Here is a 17,955-nt window from a genome sequence, read left to right on the forward strand (position 1 = left end):
TTGAGGATAATATTGGCTGTGGGTTTATCATATATGGCTTTTATCATGTTGAGGTATGTTCCTTCTATTCCGAGGATTTCAAGGGCCTCAAACATAAATGGGTGTTGAATTTTGTCGAAAGCCTTCTCTGCATCTATTGATATGATTATGTGGTTTTTAATCTTCTATTGATTGATGTGATGGATTACATTACTTGATTTTCTGATGTTGAACCATTCTTGTGCTTGTACCAGGAGATGTTTTATGGGAGCAAAAAGATTATATCTTATATTACAAAATCTCTTCACAATAATAGATTTTCAGATTTCTCTGATTTGTGAAGTTATATAATAATTCAGGTAGCACAAAATGTATATAAATTCAGCTTCCTAATGTGCAGGTGAGCCCGAAGTGGTAGCATGTATTGACTGGAATCAAATCACTTGTCACTCGCTCTCTAAGCTTTTCCTTCTTGCTCTGTGATCTCCTCTTTCCTTCTGCGATAAGTGGAGTTTGGAATACCACAAATAAAAATAGTAAGAGACAGATAATGAAAGCAAAAGGAAAAAGGATAATAAGTATCAGCATCATTTCTTAGTTGTGAAAATGAAATATATCAGTTGCTGGGAAATAAATGCTGAGGGTAGTGGTCACATTTTCCAGAGGAGTTAACATGAATATGTTTCTTCTTGCTTTTGAAATTGAAACCATTTCCAACCAAGTATCAAGTATTGATCAGCCCTGGTTCTGACAATCTCCTGCATTTAGAAAGATTATTATAAAAGTGTGAGCTGTTCTTTTGTTTCCAGCTTTATTGAAACATAATTGGCTTGTAATTGGCTTTGTAATTTTATTTGTCATGTGTAATAAGGTAATTTTCTGATTCATGAAGTGTATATTTTTTCAGTGTCATTAGTATACTGTATCAGGCACAGGTGATATGTTGAGTGTGCAGTGTAAATGATTACAAAATTGAACTAAAAATTGTCATAAAAAGATAACACTTTCAAAATCAAGATAAATGGGTCTGCAAAACATATATATTTTAGTTCTAGTTGTACATGATTGTGAATGAACAAATGCAGTAATGATGAGGAAGTCCATGGCAGTATAATTAATCAATACACATTTTATGAATTCATTTTGTCCTGAACTTGTTTTTTGGTTTGAAGTTGATAACTGTGTACTACTAACTCTCAACTTCACATATATTATTTCAGGAGAACAATAAAACTTCCAGTTACATTTTGAAGGAAAGCATTATAAACACACAGTTTCCTCTTTAATCAAATTAAAGTACTCATAATGTAAGACTTTCACAGTAGAGTTCATGAGAGACAAGAATTGGGGTGATACTACACAGGGCAAAAATCCCACAGTGATTGTCCGCTAATTTTTTCTAGTCCTTTCAATAAAATAGGCTATATTTTTCTGTTTTCTCAAGGGGTAGGAATACTTCATGAAAGTAAGCAGACCAACTTTATTGCAAGGCATTTTTAGTCTCTTCTTCCTTCTAATTTCCAGTCATTCTCTCTCTTCAGTTAAAGATGATGTCACTTTTTGCTATTTCTCTACCATAAATTTTCAGCCATGAGGTATAATGTATAACCTGTTACAAAGTTTCATTGTCACTTATAGATTTGTTAAAAAGCAGATTAAACCTATGAAAAAGTGTAATTTTTGTTACAATTTTCATCCTTCATTTTAGCAGTATAGTCATGGAAAATTGTCTATACTTGTTCACTCTTTTTGAGACTTAATGAGCTGTTATAAATGAGCAGTTGTGACAAACATACAGCTAAATGTAGTAAGCTTAGCAAGATGATCATCAATCATATGACTATTTGAATGATTCTACCAAATTCTAGTGTCATATGTAATATTTCTTTGATTTTTAAGATTCTTTGTTCTTAACTATATTAACTCCATTTTCACAATCATAATTATTCTGAACAAATGTTTTTACTTAGATTGCAAGTACTTAAAGAAGATAAGCCACAATTGTAATGGGATTTTTTTCCATTTTATTGAAGTATAAGTGATGAAATTATACATATAATATATACATTTGTTACATATGTGTATAAACATATACACACACATTGTGAGAAACTCAGGGTCAATGGTGATAACATCTTAAATCAATGCTCTCAAACTTCTTTGATAAATATTCTGGGGAGAAAATGTAGACTTAAATTATTCCAGAGAAAACATGAAAAAAAGATAACTATCCCTAAGCACTTTTCTAACTTTTAGATTTGAATATTATTTAGAAGAGCAAATTATTTCACTATCCTAATGTACAGAGAAAATATTGCTTAGCATGTTGAGTTAATTAGTCTATCATTAACTTACTTAGAAGACACATAGCCGTAGGCAATTTCATGTCATAATACAGATACAACCACTACAAGAGGATCGTTTTGTCCTGCAGTGTCCTCCCCTTCCTCCCACTTCTTTTCCTCTCTCTCTCTTTTCATTACCAGTATTAAAGGAGACAATAACCTGTTTTTCCTGTTTATCTGTTCATTTTGACATTGTAGATGAAATAGGGCATGAGTCATCAGTAAACTGTGGATGTGGTGATAAAATAAAGCAGGTTTCTACAATCTTCTAAGTCCCAGGAAAGTGAATAGGAAGAGAATTTTAAAAGAACTCTAATGTCCCTGTGTCTGTGCAGTGATTCCCCAGGAAATATGGTCAGAAGAGTAAATCGCAGGGCCAGACACTGCCTATCTTGTAGATTGGCAGCAAGATTCACACAAGTGCTCTAAATAAACAATTCTGAAATGACCCTATCCTGTTATAAAAGGGAACAACCCAAAGTAGCAGCATTTCAGTGAGGGACCTCTTGAGAGAAAGAGGATTTTAGGGTAAGAACATGAAATTTATTCTATTAAGTAGATAAATGACTACCCTTTTAACACTGTTCCCCAGAATTGCTCCTTCTATTATCATGTGAGAAATAAAAATAGCTCCTTGTTAGTTGTAACAATAACTTAATTCCATGCTATGTTCTGGAAGCTTTCATATTTCCAAATTATCCCTACATATACCAAATGTGATCGTCACATTTGTGTGAGATGGAGAAGTTATGGTTAACATATACAAATGATTATATATATATATATATATATATATATATATATCTTCACATATATAGTATATATGTTTGTAGATAGTGTGTATATTCACATATATAACAGGTTTTCATTGGGAACTCAGAAATCAATGTAAGAGCCTTCTGAGAGCCAGATTGAGACTTGACTTCTGGACTAGGATGCATTTTTTTTTTTAATTAATGATCAATATATTGCAAATTAAACTGAAGTTGTTCAACAGTGCAATGTTTCCAATAAGTATTAATGTACCAAGGGATGCAGCATGAATGAAGCCTTCAGATATGAAGCTTTGAGTCCTAGGTTAGCTATAAACAACTAAGATTGGCTCTTCTTACTATATCAGCAGCATCACATGGTGGTCTCTTAGCTAACAGTTACTCATGGTGGTGCTGCTTGGGCATTGGCATATTTGGAGAAACTAAGTATAGAACCATGCATTTACTCAGATTACTGATCACAAATAAACTTTCTGTCAACTAATTCATTATCTGTACCAACCATATCCCTATTTCTTCCTGTCCCATACTCCAAGACTTGTGTGGGACACAAGTTCTCTTTTCCCAGGTGAAAGTTCTATCAGTGGGACATTGGTTATGTTACTAGACAGGAGCAAATAAATGTTCTTAATGGCTGGTTATCTGTGGATTTTCTATACCTTTAATATGGAACTTTCAATTTTAGCATTATCATGTAAATGAGACTGCCCTCATCAGTGAATGTACATCTAAGGTTATATTTGCAGAAACAACTGGTATCACTAACAAATAGTCACATCCATTTATTTTGTTCCCCAATATGTAATAAGAGATAATTTGACAAAATGCTAATGATGATTGTTGTGTGAGAGAGACAAAGATAAATATCTCATTAGCACTTATGTTGTGAAAACAGTAGTTAATAAGAAAGACTTTAAAAGTTGGAAAGATTTTTTTTCAGTAGGTTAATGAGGAAAGAATTCATTGAGTTAAGTTTTAGCCAGTATGAACTATAATATTCTAAGTCAAGAGGGGAGGGGAGAAATAGGTAATAGAAAATTCAATAATTTACATTTTCTTTCTGTTTCCAATAATTATGCATATATATGCAGAGATGAGGCAAGATGTTTAAATTCTTTAAAAATTATTTTTAAAAGATTATTACAAGCAAATAAAGAACTTTCTGAGTTTATTCATTTCAAAAAATACCTGTATATTTATAGTTATTGAATTTTTATAACTACATTTAAAAATGACACTCCAGCCTTCCTTTGTTTCCTTTTACACATCACCTAGTATACTGCTGTATGAAGCTGTGTCTTACTCACCCCCCCCCCCATATGGTTAGGCATTTCATTCATGACAATTTAGGAGTCACTTTTCAAAAATATAGTATTCTCATAATCTTTTAACCTGCTTTGAATTTATTTCATCATTTATCTTTATGAATAACACCAGCTTGTTTAGAGAGCAAGATGGCGTGGTTTGAATGGATGGAGAGATGGGCAAGTAGTGGGTAGTTAAATGAGTGGATGGATGAAAGGGTAAATGAATGAACAAGTAGATGTCACTTGTGATAAGAAACAGTCAGTTTCCTGGATAACACAGTATTCTCATAATTGTGGTCATTCCAAAACATTTTGTTTTCTCACTTAGGTTTTATGATTTGTAAAATGAAGAGTTTACACTAAGGACAGGCTTAGTACCAGAAGACATATAACTACTTGACTAATACATGATTTAATTCCCTTATGTGTTAGATGCCAACAACGAAAGCATGTAATTTGGAGGCATTTTACTTGAGACTATCCATCACTGATTGGCGTTTTAGAATTATAAAATGTTTTGGCCTCATTACCACTAAGGATTTTCAGTTCAACCTGTGTGACTAATTAATCCATTCAGTCACAATAGGTGGGACTAGAGATTCATATTGAAACTGCTAGAAACCTGGATTTGCATTGTAAACATCTGTCAGTATTTAATTTAGAAAGAGCCACATGTATTTCAGAAAGTGCTTTGTACAAAAGGAGAACAAACAGGAAACACATTTGATCACTTGTGTAGTCTAAGTTTCCCTCTCACACCTCCACTCCACTGCCTTTTCTTTGAGGTTTTACATTACCATAATGCAGAATAGATGTATTCCAATGACTTCCTGAAAATTCAGACTTCATTTTGATTTTTTGTTTTGGACAGCTCTCCTACATTGCCTTGGTTAAAAATGGAAACAACAACATAAAGTAACTTAAATAATGGAAAAGATGTATTGCCTTTTTAAATACATAATTTCAAATTTCCTGACATCAGTTTCTCTTTTGCATAACTTCGTTAAAACAAAGTTCATTCATTTCCATTACTATTAAGCAGGAATATAGTTCTTTCTCTTTAGTTTCTTTTAAAGTCATTTTTTCATGGCTCTATTTCTACAACCCTGTTTTTCCAATTGTGTCTTGTCTGTTAGGATGTCCAGTATCAAATGCTGATAAAAATTGATGTTAGAATGAATAAGCCATTGTGAACTCTTTAGGATGATGGAGTTTTTCTATTCAACCCACTTTCACTGTTCTGAAACCATTGCATACATTTTAAACAGCCCAGAAAATTTTGAAGAAAATTGAAGGGCTTTCAAGGGCTGTCTTTTTCCCAAGCAGAGAGCAGATTTATGGTCATTTTTTGTAATAGCCTAAGGCATCAATTGTGAAAAAAAAAACAGTAAAGAAATGTGAAAGCTGGCTGTTTTCAGGGATATTTAAGCTTTGCCCTAAATATTCATGAATACTGATCTTCAAACATTCAAATTGGGTGAGTGAATGTACAAATGGGTATTTTTTTGAACAGGCACTTAACTATAACATTCAGAATAATAGTACGCCCACCTGCATTCCATATAAGCATGCTATTGGTGAATATTTAATGAACTACTAGGTATAGTAGCATTGTTACTTTCTTAAGAAAAATAAGTTATTTTAGTTGAATTGATTGTTGTTATTTGCATTAATGTCTGACTTGTTCCTCTACTTTAGAATAGAATGGGCACAGTAGTTATTTGCAGGTGGAAATTACAATTTATTCCTCCTAGGTAGTAACCATTTTCATGCCCGTTAGCAACATTATGCATAGATAAGATGCTTCATATTTATTTCTAACTAATTGATCTTGTTTTCTATTTATTCATGTCCTTGACCTAAAATCCATCTACTGAATCTCAGTTGATTATTTTTGTTTTTGTTTATTAGATTAGTGAGCCATATGATAGTCATCTTTATATGGCATCTACTACTCAGAGAAACTGTCAGCAAATAAAAATAAAAGTGTGATTGAAACAATAGAAAACTATCATAGTATCAATGCAGAGTCTCTAAAGGCTTTTTGCATCTTTAATAGGGTTGTTGATTAAAATTACTAATCTAATGTATTTCTTCATAGATTGATTTTATAGAATTGACACTGTTTGGAAGTTGTATATATGCATTCCAGTTAGGTTACTTCTCTCCATTTTTTCCTCTGGTGAGATTTACAATTTTCCCAACCTCCTATACAATTGTTTCCCTGTAAGTTATCAGAGCAATGTACTGGGCCTATCTCTGGAATTTGTAATAACAATTCTGAATTCTGTCAGTTTTTTTTTTAAATCTTTTCAGAGAAACACACCTAACAATAAATCTTTTCTAGAGAGACTATCATATTCAGTTCTTTAATCTAGACATGAATTCTGTCTCCTTCAGAGCAGATTCACGTAGATGAAAGTCTCAGTAATAACAATTGTCCACAGTTATCCAAGCATATCACAGCAAGCACGTGCTCAACCCATCTTGATACCTTTAGTATAAATGTCTGTCACAGCAGTTATTGACTAGGCTAAACAGATTATGCAGATGAGCACCTTTGCTTCAGATAGGGTATGTTTTTACATTGCATTTGGTTTTTTCGTACTCGGGTAGACCACTACTGTATTTAGAAACAAATCTTCAGTTGTAGTTTTGGAATAAAGCAAGGATTTTTTTGTGGTCATCAACTTTACAGTGGACATTATGTTGCACAATTGAATTGTGTTGCACAAAGCAGATTTGTCCTGGTAGAGTTTGCTTGTAGGTATCTGCATGGGAATGTGTTAGCCTTCAGCACAATTGTTTATCATGAGGAAAAAGTCCAGGCACACTATTCTTAACAGCAATGTAATATTATAGACTAAGTTTATCTGTCCTCTTACTATATCCTTTGTTCCACATAGATAGACAATTATGATGGATCTTGAAAAATGACAGCATATTAATATGCAGCATATTCATTCATTAAAGAGGGGAACAACAGAAGCTCTCTGTGAGGAAAAGCAGTTTAGTTTTTCTCTATTTTCTAACCCGCCAAGCAGCCTCTACCTAAAAACCCTGAATATTAAATAAATTGATCTCTTATAATACTGCAGGAGCATCCCCCCTGTCCTACACTATCCTAATTAGAATTTTTTCCACCTTACAACAGATCAGTGTTCATCTCTAGAACTAGAGGAATTAAGTTTAAGTACATTTATTTCTTAAACTCTATCTGAGCCATTCTTTTCTTCATAGCTCAGGAGAGCTAAATATTTTTAGTTGACATTTTGAACAAAAACAGGTTTTTGCCATGTGAATGTTCAGACCACTCTGAATTAGGGAGGATCAGCATGGCATGTGGCCCCATGAGCGGTTAAATGCACAGTTAGGGACACTTACCTAAATGGGCATTGATGTAAAGCTCATGTTTTTGCTTGATCACTATTTTGTCTCATTCAGCGGGTTGTCTCATTTTTGAAAAAGGTGATAAACACCAGGGAAATATACTAAAGAATAGAATTGATTAATGTGACATATTTGGGTTTCTTTCAGCCACTCTCAACAGCATGTCATAGAGAGGCAGCTCCAAACACAGCGAATTAAGTCTAAATTGCACAGCGTTGGCTAGAAAATTCTGCAGTCTCTAAAATGAAATTTGATTTCCCCCACCCATAATACTTGTGCCACTTCCTGTTTTTACATACAGTGATGATTTCGGCCAAGGTATTTATTGGTTTGAGATCTTTCTTTCACAAGATTTATTGTTGGTTTTTAGTTTCTAAATGAAAAATATATGAAAAGTGAATGCATGCCATTTCTGAAAACATGGACTTTGAGAGCATTATGCCTACAGAAACAAAGCAGAAAAAGACAAACACCATATGATCTCACATGTGAAATCTAAGTCCACAGATTCAGAGAACAGGCTAGTGGTTGCCCGCGTGGGGAGCAGGAGCAGGTGAAAGGGGGTCAAAAGGTAAAACTACAGTTATAAAATAGTTCATGGACATATAATTGCAACTTTGGTTAAAAAAACTGGCATTTTGAAAGTTGCTAAGAGAGAAAATCTCAAATTCTACAAGAAAAAATATGTGTAACTATTTGCAGTTACTTTATGTTAACTGCATTTAGTATGGTGATCATTTGCAAGCTATAAAAATATCAAATCACTCTATCTTTTACCTGAAATTAACACTATGCATTATGGTAATTATGCTCAGTTAAAAATAAAAAAGTATACCCATTATGCCAGGAAAAATACATCAGAAACTCAAGTTTTAAAATAGGGTCGTACTTGTATTGTGATCTTTCTCTGAGAGCTCTATAGGGGCTATTATTTGGTGTCTGCCATCTTTTGTTATTTTAGGTACTATTATTTCATGAAAGGTAACACTGAGAACATTTTATCATTCTCTGTTGGCTATGGGGGATTATTCCAAAAAGGCTATTCAGTGTAGAAATAGGTCACCTTTTAAAACAAAATTTTGTGTGCCCTAAATAATTTAGTCTGCCTGAAACATTATTCACTGAGTCACCCATTTCTAGCCTATGAATTGTTTTTATGAAGTAGCCCTTATTTATATTTGATATTTGGCTTCTAATAAAAAATAACTAGGCAATAAAAGATGCAAGTATTTTAACCGTGTATCAATATTACTACTGACATAAGACCTACAACTTGGATAATTCACATGTACTACTCCCAGTTTAACACCTAAAATTATATTTTTCAAAAATATAGTTCAGAACATTACATTGGTTCTACATTTGTGATAATCAGAATAGTGCTGATAATATCATTTTTATAAGCATTTACAGTGCAGTCCTGATGTAGGAACTTTTTGTATACTAATGTAATCTTTACAACAATAGGTACTACTAAGCTTTCCATTTTGTCAGATAACGAAAACATTTTTCAACTTTTATAGTGGTTTTCTCCACTTTTATACCGTTAGCATTTGGGATTGTAATTGGTCTTTATTAAGACTGTTCTGCATTTTAGGACAGTCAATAGGATATCTAGTCTTTACCCATTAGTTACCAGTAAACACTCCCCAACAGCTGAATTGTGACCACCTAAAATGTCCTCAGACATAGCCAAATATTTCCCATGAATGGGGGAGGCCATTACCGCCTGATGAGAAGCACTGGATTAAAGGATTCAGTTATATCTTCACTTTCCTACCACAACCAGCACAAAAGCTCTCTACTGATTTAACCCACAGAATTAAAATTGCTGGAAGCAAATGAGATACTCTATTCTAATTTTGAAATTAATTTTAAGGAGTATCCACTGTGGCTGAGAAAATGTAGTTTTCCACTTGTGATTCTCATTTGCTCTATAAAAATAGCATATTATCTCTTCCGACACCAATTGGAACAATATACCTGCAAAACCTCATGATCAATAACTTGTTATTATCAAGTCACTTTGGATGTTAACCTGCAGCATGTGTTCATGTCAAAAGAAGGATGGGCTTTGCCTTTTAAAGCTTGTTTTAATGAAGGAAACCTGTGTTACAATCGCACCAACTGCTGGTACTCATCACTGACATTAGCAGGTACAGTGCCAGGAAAACTGACATTCTGAACATCCTCTTTTAAAATAACAGCAGCAAAAAGAGTGAAACCAGTGCCCAGCAGCCTCAGCGGATGTAGGAGCAGATTAACATGAGCCCGTCTAAGCATGCTACATAAATACTTGGATTTACTTAAAGTTATATTGTGAAGTATTAGTATCTGGACCAGTTCTTTATTCTTAAGTAATAAAAGACCACGCACTTGAAATATTTTTAAATCCAGTTTTGTCACAAAAGCTTGCCATTTCCAATACCAGCATTTTAACTTTTGTTTATTTATACTTTAATCTCTGACTATAGTGGGTCCTCCTTTAAATGGAACTAAGTCATAGGTCTGCTGTTGCTTTGTTGTGGGGACTATTTTAAATTTATCTTTAATTACACTTTCAAATAAAGACTTCAGTGTTCTGGTTCTGAGTGTTGCCTAAACAATTATAAATCTCCTAATCTTTGCCAGTGTAAACAGAGTTCTGTGTTACCAAATACGACTCAAGCCTACACAGTTTTCATGCACCAAAATGAGTTTACTGCTACCTTAAGTAGCAGTAAAGAACAACCTTTGGTGCTTATAAATGTGTTGATTATGTGACTAATGGCTGGGATTTATACACTCTGCTTTTTATTACAGTGATAGTTATTTTTTTTTTCTGTAAGTGCAATGAAGCAAATAGAATGTTATAGAGAGAACTGTCACCTCTTCCCTATTGCTATAAAAAATCATACCCCAAAGAATGTCTTTCATTTATTATGAAGCTTTAATGATGTTAAAGGACCATAAGATATATACCTGCTATCTATTACAAAAATGAAAATCAAGTGTGAAAATTCAACACAAATAAAAAGAATTACTTTAAATATATGTGTTTCCCTTTTTGCATCAGTGAAAGTTATTCTCTATTTAATCTCTCTCCTATTAATGACAAGGTATATCTCAGAGACTCATCAGATTCTACCTGGTCCCAGAAGTATCAGGTTAAACCTGCTCTGCTTTTAGGAACAAGTACTGCATAAAGCCTATTGATGCATACATTGTAGCATTCAAGGCCTGTAATAAACTTCAAGTCATCTGTTTCTGCCTGGTAGCTTTCAGCCTCTGTCAGCTACTGTCTCAGCTCCTTTCGCAATCAAAAGAGCAGATATATCTACAGGTTGAAGACCACTATGTTGATCCTCCAGTAAATTAAACTGTACTCAAGTTTTCTCAAATATGCAAATGCTTCCATGCAGAATCTAAAATAAGTTGGATATATAATTCCCATATTTCTGGAAAGGAAAATAGCACTTTGGTCTCAACATGTCAGGTAAATAGTATTTTGCTTGCTTGAGGAAACATAGTCAAGACTTGTAAGTTAATCTACTAAATGTTTTCTGTTTTTGTTTTTGTTTTTATTTTTCCCCCACAGACCACAGATGACATCCTTGTGGCCTCAGCAGAGTGTCCCAGTGATGATGAGGACATTGACCCCTGTGAGCCGAGCTCAGGTGGGTTAGGTTAGTCGACTTTTTTCTTACTTTCTTTGTTTTATTCTAAATCATGTTGCATGCTGTCAAACACGAGTCTTGTATTTATGTCTAGATGTCTACCCTATTAAACAATTCCTTATTGTGAAAGGAGGGTTCTTGCTTTATATATGAATAAAAGTTCCCCCATTTATTGAAAAGAATTTAAAAACACAACCTTTTACCAAGTTTATGTATAGTAGAGAAAGCAGAGAGTGCAGCACACAAGGCTGGCAACTTCCTTTTCACATTCCTTTAATGTACCACATAGTTCTTGTACATAAGCTATAATGGAGTCACCTATGGAACAATTCTAAGCATTAACAATTACAGTGAATTGTGGGAAATTATCTGCCCTTTTTACTCAACAATAACAACAACAACAACAACAAAAACACCATTCATTCTTTGACTAAATTATCGTCAGTAATATATTTCTGGATTTTTTAATGAGAGCACTTTGGCAGTAGTAACACCAACAGGAACAATCCTTGATACACTTGATAGAAGAATATTTGAATCTTAATCTCTCTCCTTAAAAGTCACACATGTGTGCATTTTAGCTCTAGTTGTATAATTTCTCCTACTTCTTTGTGAAAAACACATTAATACTGCTTCTGTACAGTCCTCTGTCATTTAGTGGGGGGCTGTGGACCCTAAAGATATAAATCATTGCCTGAGTTTGATTGCCGATATTGATAATACCAAGTTATTAGATTAAGTTGTGTCAGTTCCCTTTGTAAATCAATATTTCTTCAAGTTTAACAATTTTCTTGTCTAGACTAACAAAATAAATATGTTGGATATGGACTAACCACTATCAACTAGCTCGTGACATCTGCAGATGCCAGAACTTTGTGTCACAATAAAATAATGTGCTCCATTTTAGCATCAATCTACTCATTCAGATGTTTGAATAAATAATGGCTCTGGATGCATTTTTTTTTTTTAAGATTTATTTATTTGTTCATACAGAACTGGGGTACAGGCCAGAGGCTCAGGGGTGGCAAGAGGCTTCACCAGAGACAGAGTGGGGAACAGAACAGGCAGATCGACGAAGTACACTGCTGAGGGGAGCAGTGGGCGGGTCAGGAGAGGTCTGCCATGCCATGTGCTCACCTCGGGGGCAGGCGGGAATCGAACTCATGCAGAAGTGGCTTTAGCTTCTCAGTGCTGTGCTTTAACCCGCTGCACCACCAGGGAGGGCCTGGATGCATTTCTTACATCTCTGTTGAATATTCCTTCTTCCCAAGGATTGCAGTTACTTAGCTCTAAGCATCTAGAACAGTTCCTGAGTACTAGTGGGGAGCAGAAGCTCAGCAATCATATAAGCAAGAGAGGGCTTGAGACATCCAGACTGGGTGTTCTTATCTTCTTTCAAACCTCCATACTTTCAACTGAAATTCTCAGCTTCCATAATTGCCTTTTATTCGTGAAATCCATTTTGTTGCTCATTTATTTCTATAGCCATTCCCTTTTTGGTTATCTGTCTGGACAGGTATGGTCACTTCATGATACCTTCCTGGGACCATTTGCCAAGATGATGACTTTGTTTTCCTTGGAATTCTTGTGTGTGTGTATATGCTTATATTTGTATAATACATACATACATATATATATATATATACACACACACACACACACACACACATATATATATAACACATATATATGTATACTTATATATTTGAAGCATGAGTGCATGAGTGTACATAGGAATTTATGGTTACATGAAATGCATATTATATATATTTACATAGATCACATATATGCATTTGTATTTCATTACATCATTCTTGTCTCTCTGTCTTTTCCCTCCCTTAAATTTCTCTTTCCCCAACTTTTCTATACTCCTACACCAGAAAAAGACATTCTTGATATTCTCCAGAATGGAATGCTCATAAAACAAAGCTTGGTGTTCAGTTACAGAGTTGTTTGTGTATGTTTGTATGTGTGCTTGTCTTTATATTTATTTTGTTTTCTCAATTAGTGTTTTCTTGAGAGCAATTTTTTTTCAATATTTTGCACTATAGTAAAAATGCTGAAAGCAGCATAGATTCTTACTAATTACAGTACTTGTTCATCTTCCTCTGACCTGCATCCTTATTTTATGTCGAGGAACAGGCTGCCATCATCTCAATGTAGATTCCTCACTGTATGTACTTAGTAAATCCAGTATAAGAACTCAAAGTGCATTTAAAATTACCATTTTCTTTCTTCTTGAGCTCACTTATTCTTCTAGCACTTGTTTACAGATATCATGAACTATTCCTTATACAGTGCTTTACAGTCTGTCCCCTTCTCTAGGACACTGGCCCAATGAACAGGACAGGGGTGGGGAAAGGATGCAAGGCGGGAGAGCTGGGCATGAAAAATTTCTCGGAGAATTAGACATCCTGTTCCATTTTTATTCATCTAAGTTTTTTTCCTGCTTATTAAATATCATAACACAATGAGGACTTCTTAATGGTAATACTGCAGGTAAATTAACTGCCTCATTTTGTTTACCATTCTTATTACTATGTGAAGAATCTTATTTCTACTATGTGTAAACTGTTATGTCTGTTATGTCTGTGCTATTTATTCTTTAATGTATAGCTTGACATCTCCTACACACACACACACACACACACACACACACACACAACCATGAAGTAGCAATCCTGTGTGTAAAATTAAATTCTTTTCTGTTGTAACAAAGTCCATTATCCAAAGCACAGGACACATCAACTCCTGCCTCTGCTACTCCAGGACTCTTGTACCCAATCTAGTCTAACTCCCTGTCCTCTCCAGTTTCCACTACCTCCTCTCTCTCTCTCCTCCTCTCTTCCTCCCTCATCTCTCCTTCGTTTGGTCCATCAATTCCTTTTAAGATCTAAACTTCATTTCTGCTACTTCAGTTGGGGTGGCCAGTCATAGGCCTTTCCTGGGATCTTCCTCTCCTTGTTAGTGTGTTGAAAAGGTAGGCCATGACTGGTTTCTCTTTCTATATTGCATTTTCTTAGTGAGATATCTTTTCTATGTAGACTTTTATGTCCAATTCTCTCTATTTTTTTTTCATGCCAACCTTTAGAGTGGCAGAAATGACTGTGTAGCAGCTGTCTGTAAAATAGCATCATAAATACACCCCTCCTGTAAGTTTTTGTTTATTGAGGCATCAGTGTATTAAATGTGTACATTTAATACATGTTTTGAATATCTTTTTTTTTTTAACCTTTAATACAAATGTAAGTGAACAGAAATTGGAGTTGCTGATGTTATTAGTCTTTGGCTAGTGCTAGATATAACTTCATGGAAATTATTTCAGAAATCAACTGGTCTTATTTTGGAAAACATACTTTTCAGGAGAGTAACATTCATTCAAATATTTTTAAAAATGGATGTATCTGTTATATAGTTTAGCTAACCCTTAAACAAATGAAAGTGGGTATTTCTGTAGGGAAATGCCTAGTTGCTTTTTCAGATGGGTTGCTCAGATATTTTGGATATTTCACACTAAAGTTTTTCAAGGTCTCTGAGATTTTATGTATGAAGTTCCTCTAATCATTCTGACTCCGCCCCTCTTTTTAAAAAAAAATGGCGTATTGTCCAAAAATGTATTATGCTTTTATTTAGGAGCTTTTCTAAAGCTATTAATGACACAAATAAGAATCAGCTGGCATCTTCTAGGACACAAAAAAATTATACCTCTTATGAAAGATTTGATAAATTTGAATTACCATGTGGTTCCCCCCAAAACTCTTAGTGAAAAAGGTGTGGCCCTTCCGAGTGTCACAGTGGGTTAAAGCACAGCACTATGGAGCTATGCACAGCCATTGCTACATGAGTTGGATCCCTGGCCAGGGAGGTGTCCACATCAGACCTCTCCTGACCCTCCTACTGCTTCCCTCAGCAGTGTATTTTACTTAGTCTACCCATTCTGCTCCCCACTCTGTCTCTAGTGAATCCTCTCACCACAACACCTCTAGCCTGTACTCCAGTTCCTATATGCATACACAAATTAATCATTTTAAAAAGTTGTGTATTTGATGGATTGTCAGTTTTACCAGTGATCAGGTATCATTGAGTCCTACTGCTCTGTTAACCCCCAGAGCAAAAATAGAGTGTTCATATCTTCAATTGTCAACTTTATTCCACAAAAAGACATTTTTCAGTCTACCTCAATGTCTTTATGACTACTGGTTTCTTCATCTTTGACATTAAAATATCACATATTTTTCAGGTTTTGGCAAGAATTAAAACTGAATTGGAGTATAAATTGAAGTTTTTCTTTTTTCCAATTCAGTTAAATAAGAAATAATATTCAAGCTATTTTTTTCCCCTTTTACATAATGCCTTTACTTTTCCTGGATGAAAATTGATGGGCAACTGATGAAACCATTCAGGTTTCCTGATGAGAACTGTACATGTTGAAACTAGATCAGGAATAACCCCCTGGGTGGAAACACATGGAACTCAATTACACTTGATTTCAGCTACACTGTCCTGCATGGTTAGCACTGGATGACAGCTTCACATAGGTGTAAACAGTGTTTTAGAACACTGGAGGGTGACTGTACAATTCAGGAGGTATAATTGAATCCCTCCTCAAAATCGACAGGTAGAAATCTAAAGGAGCCATTGGTAACTAGGTCACAGGCCACTATTGGCCTAAAATGCCTGGTTACAGCTGCCTGGACATGTGACAAGTGGATGACTTTTTCATCACACTTTTTTTCCAAAATAGCTTTCACCTTCTGTGCTTTCCCTCAGCCTTGAGATATAGTCGTTAGATTAACTGAAATGATGTTCAGAAAGCATATTGTAGAACAGTGTTTTGCTTACAAAAGCCAGGAGTTGTTTTTCTTACTATTTGTATTTTATAAATATACATATTTTCTGATGCTTTGTATCAAATGTACACTTTTTTTTTATAAAACAAGAGTCTTTGAACTCTAGTCTTTCATTAATAAATTGACCACACTGCACTCCACATAAGTAGTAAGATAACCCTTGATTGTATCAGTACATCTTAATCATGAGGTGCTCTACTAAACAGAACCTTTTCTCAAAGGCCTTGAAGAAATTTGGAAAGTACTTTTATGTTGATATTTATAAAACTAATACATAGTCTTCTTTGGTATGGGGAGCTTCCAGATTGATACTAATCTGCCCTCATTTACAGAAGGGTCTGCTGAGGCCTGAAAGCTTGCCTCAAGTCTAATGTGCCTTCAGGCAAAGAACCACAGAAAGGTATTAGGAAGTTCCCAGAGAGAGTTGGGACAGATAAAAAAGTTTCAACATTCAAAATATTCCACATAATCCTATATAAGATCAAGACAGCAGCTAACCTCCTCTCTGCCAAGGACCAAGACAGCCTACACATGCCTCACTCAGCTCTTTCTTCCAAATATCTCTTCCAGGTGTCTCTACATCACTCTCCTACATGAGTTTCCTCCAGGTGCCTTTACACGTGTCATTTCCACCCTCCTTCATTCCTCCTCTTTCTCTGTGTCTACCTTGCTCCTTCCTCACTGACCCCACTAGAATTTCCAGTTCATGGCATACTAGAACTTGTTCCAGGACATGTAAGTGGAGCAGAGGAAATGGCATTTCTCCCTTTTGTGGAGATAAAGGTATAACACACATTTCTAATAGTGTGTGTACAGAGTTAGCTCATAGACCATTGATCCACTTTTAAATCAGTTAAGCCTTTGCCAGACTAGTAAAAGTAATGTTCTGTTGAATAATAAAAAAATCTGGATAGGTGAGAAATGAGATCACCCATTTCTCTGGCAGTCTCTTAAACATTAGCTGATCCAGTGGGGATGAGATTAACAATAGAGCCACTAAAAGTATAAGTATTGTATCATGGTAAGCAGAGATCAGGCTATATGAATAGTGGCAGATCACATTAATAACTAGTAGTTAGTGATGGATCATTCTTTGCTCGTCATTGTTCTTAGCAATTTATACATGATATTCTATTTCATTATTTTACAAACTATGGTATATTCCCATAACTAAGAAGATTCAGAGAAATTATGTTTAATCTCGTAGAATGCAGAAGATTGTTCTATAATTCAGGCACCTTGCAAATAAGGATCAAATTTTTTAAATGCGCATTTAAATAATTCCATGACTGCCATAAATTTAAATTTGATGGCAAAAGGTCCTTTACATGTATTACTGTTCATTAGGCTGAATTTGCTGCAATTACCATGCAATTTTGAGTGGTTTTCCAGTGTGCTATTTTGAGAAAAGATCAAAAAATTTCTATTGAACTGATGGCATTAACCACATTAAGAGTAACGATATGTATATTGAACAAGGTGCATCTTTTCATTAAATAAGTAATCACAATCATTTAAAGGAATATATAACTTATTAAATCATATTTTTAGAACCTGATTAGAAGATAATTTGTGCTGCATTTAAATTTGGGTTATTTATTATGTAATTATTCAAAAGCAAGTTTAATTAACTCATAATAGCCAACACATTGCTG

General features: G+C 34.6%; 1 protein-coding gene across 12 annotated transcripts in view; it reads left to right on the plus strand.

Annotated features, from left to right (window-relative positions):
• Window positions 1-17,955, plus strand: part of NRXN1 (neurexin 1) — a 976,600-nt gene that overhangs the window by 938,469 nt on the left and 20,176 nt on the right. For 10 of the 12 annotated variants that reach the window (XM_012727414.1, XM_012727413.1, XM_012727421.1 and 7 more), the window contains one exon: window positions 11,372-11,459. In XM_012727414.1, the coding sequence (XP_012582868.1) occupies window positions 11,372-11,459 (88 nt within the window). The remainder of the gene's footprint in view (window positions 1-11,371; window positions 11,460-17,955) is intronic. The other 2 variants (XM_012727415.1, XM_012727419.1) reach the window with 1 other exon arrangement.

The sequence above is a fragment of the Condylura cristata genome, unplaced genomic scaffold (assembly GCF_000260355.1).
Source record: "Condylura cristata isolate star-nosed mole 26May11 unplaced genomic scaffold, ConCri1.0 scaffold00020, whole genome shotgun sequence".
Taxonomy (NCBI): domain Eukaryota; kingdom Metazoa; phylum Chordata; class Mammalia; order Eulipotyphla; family Talpidae; genus Condylura; species Condylura cristata.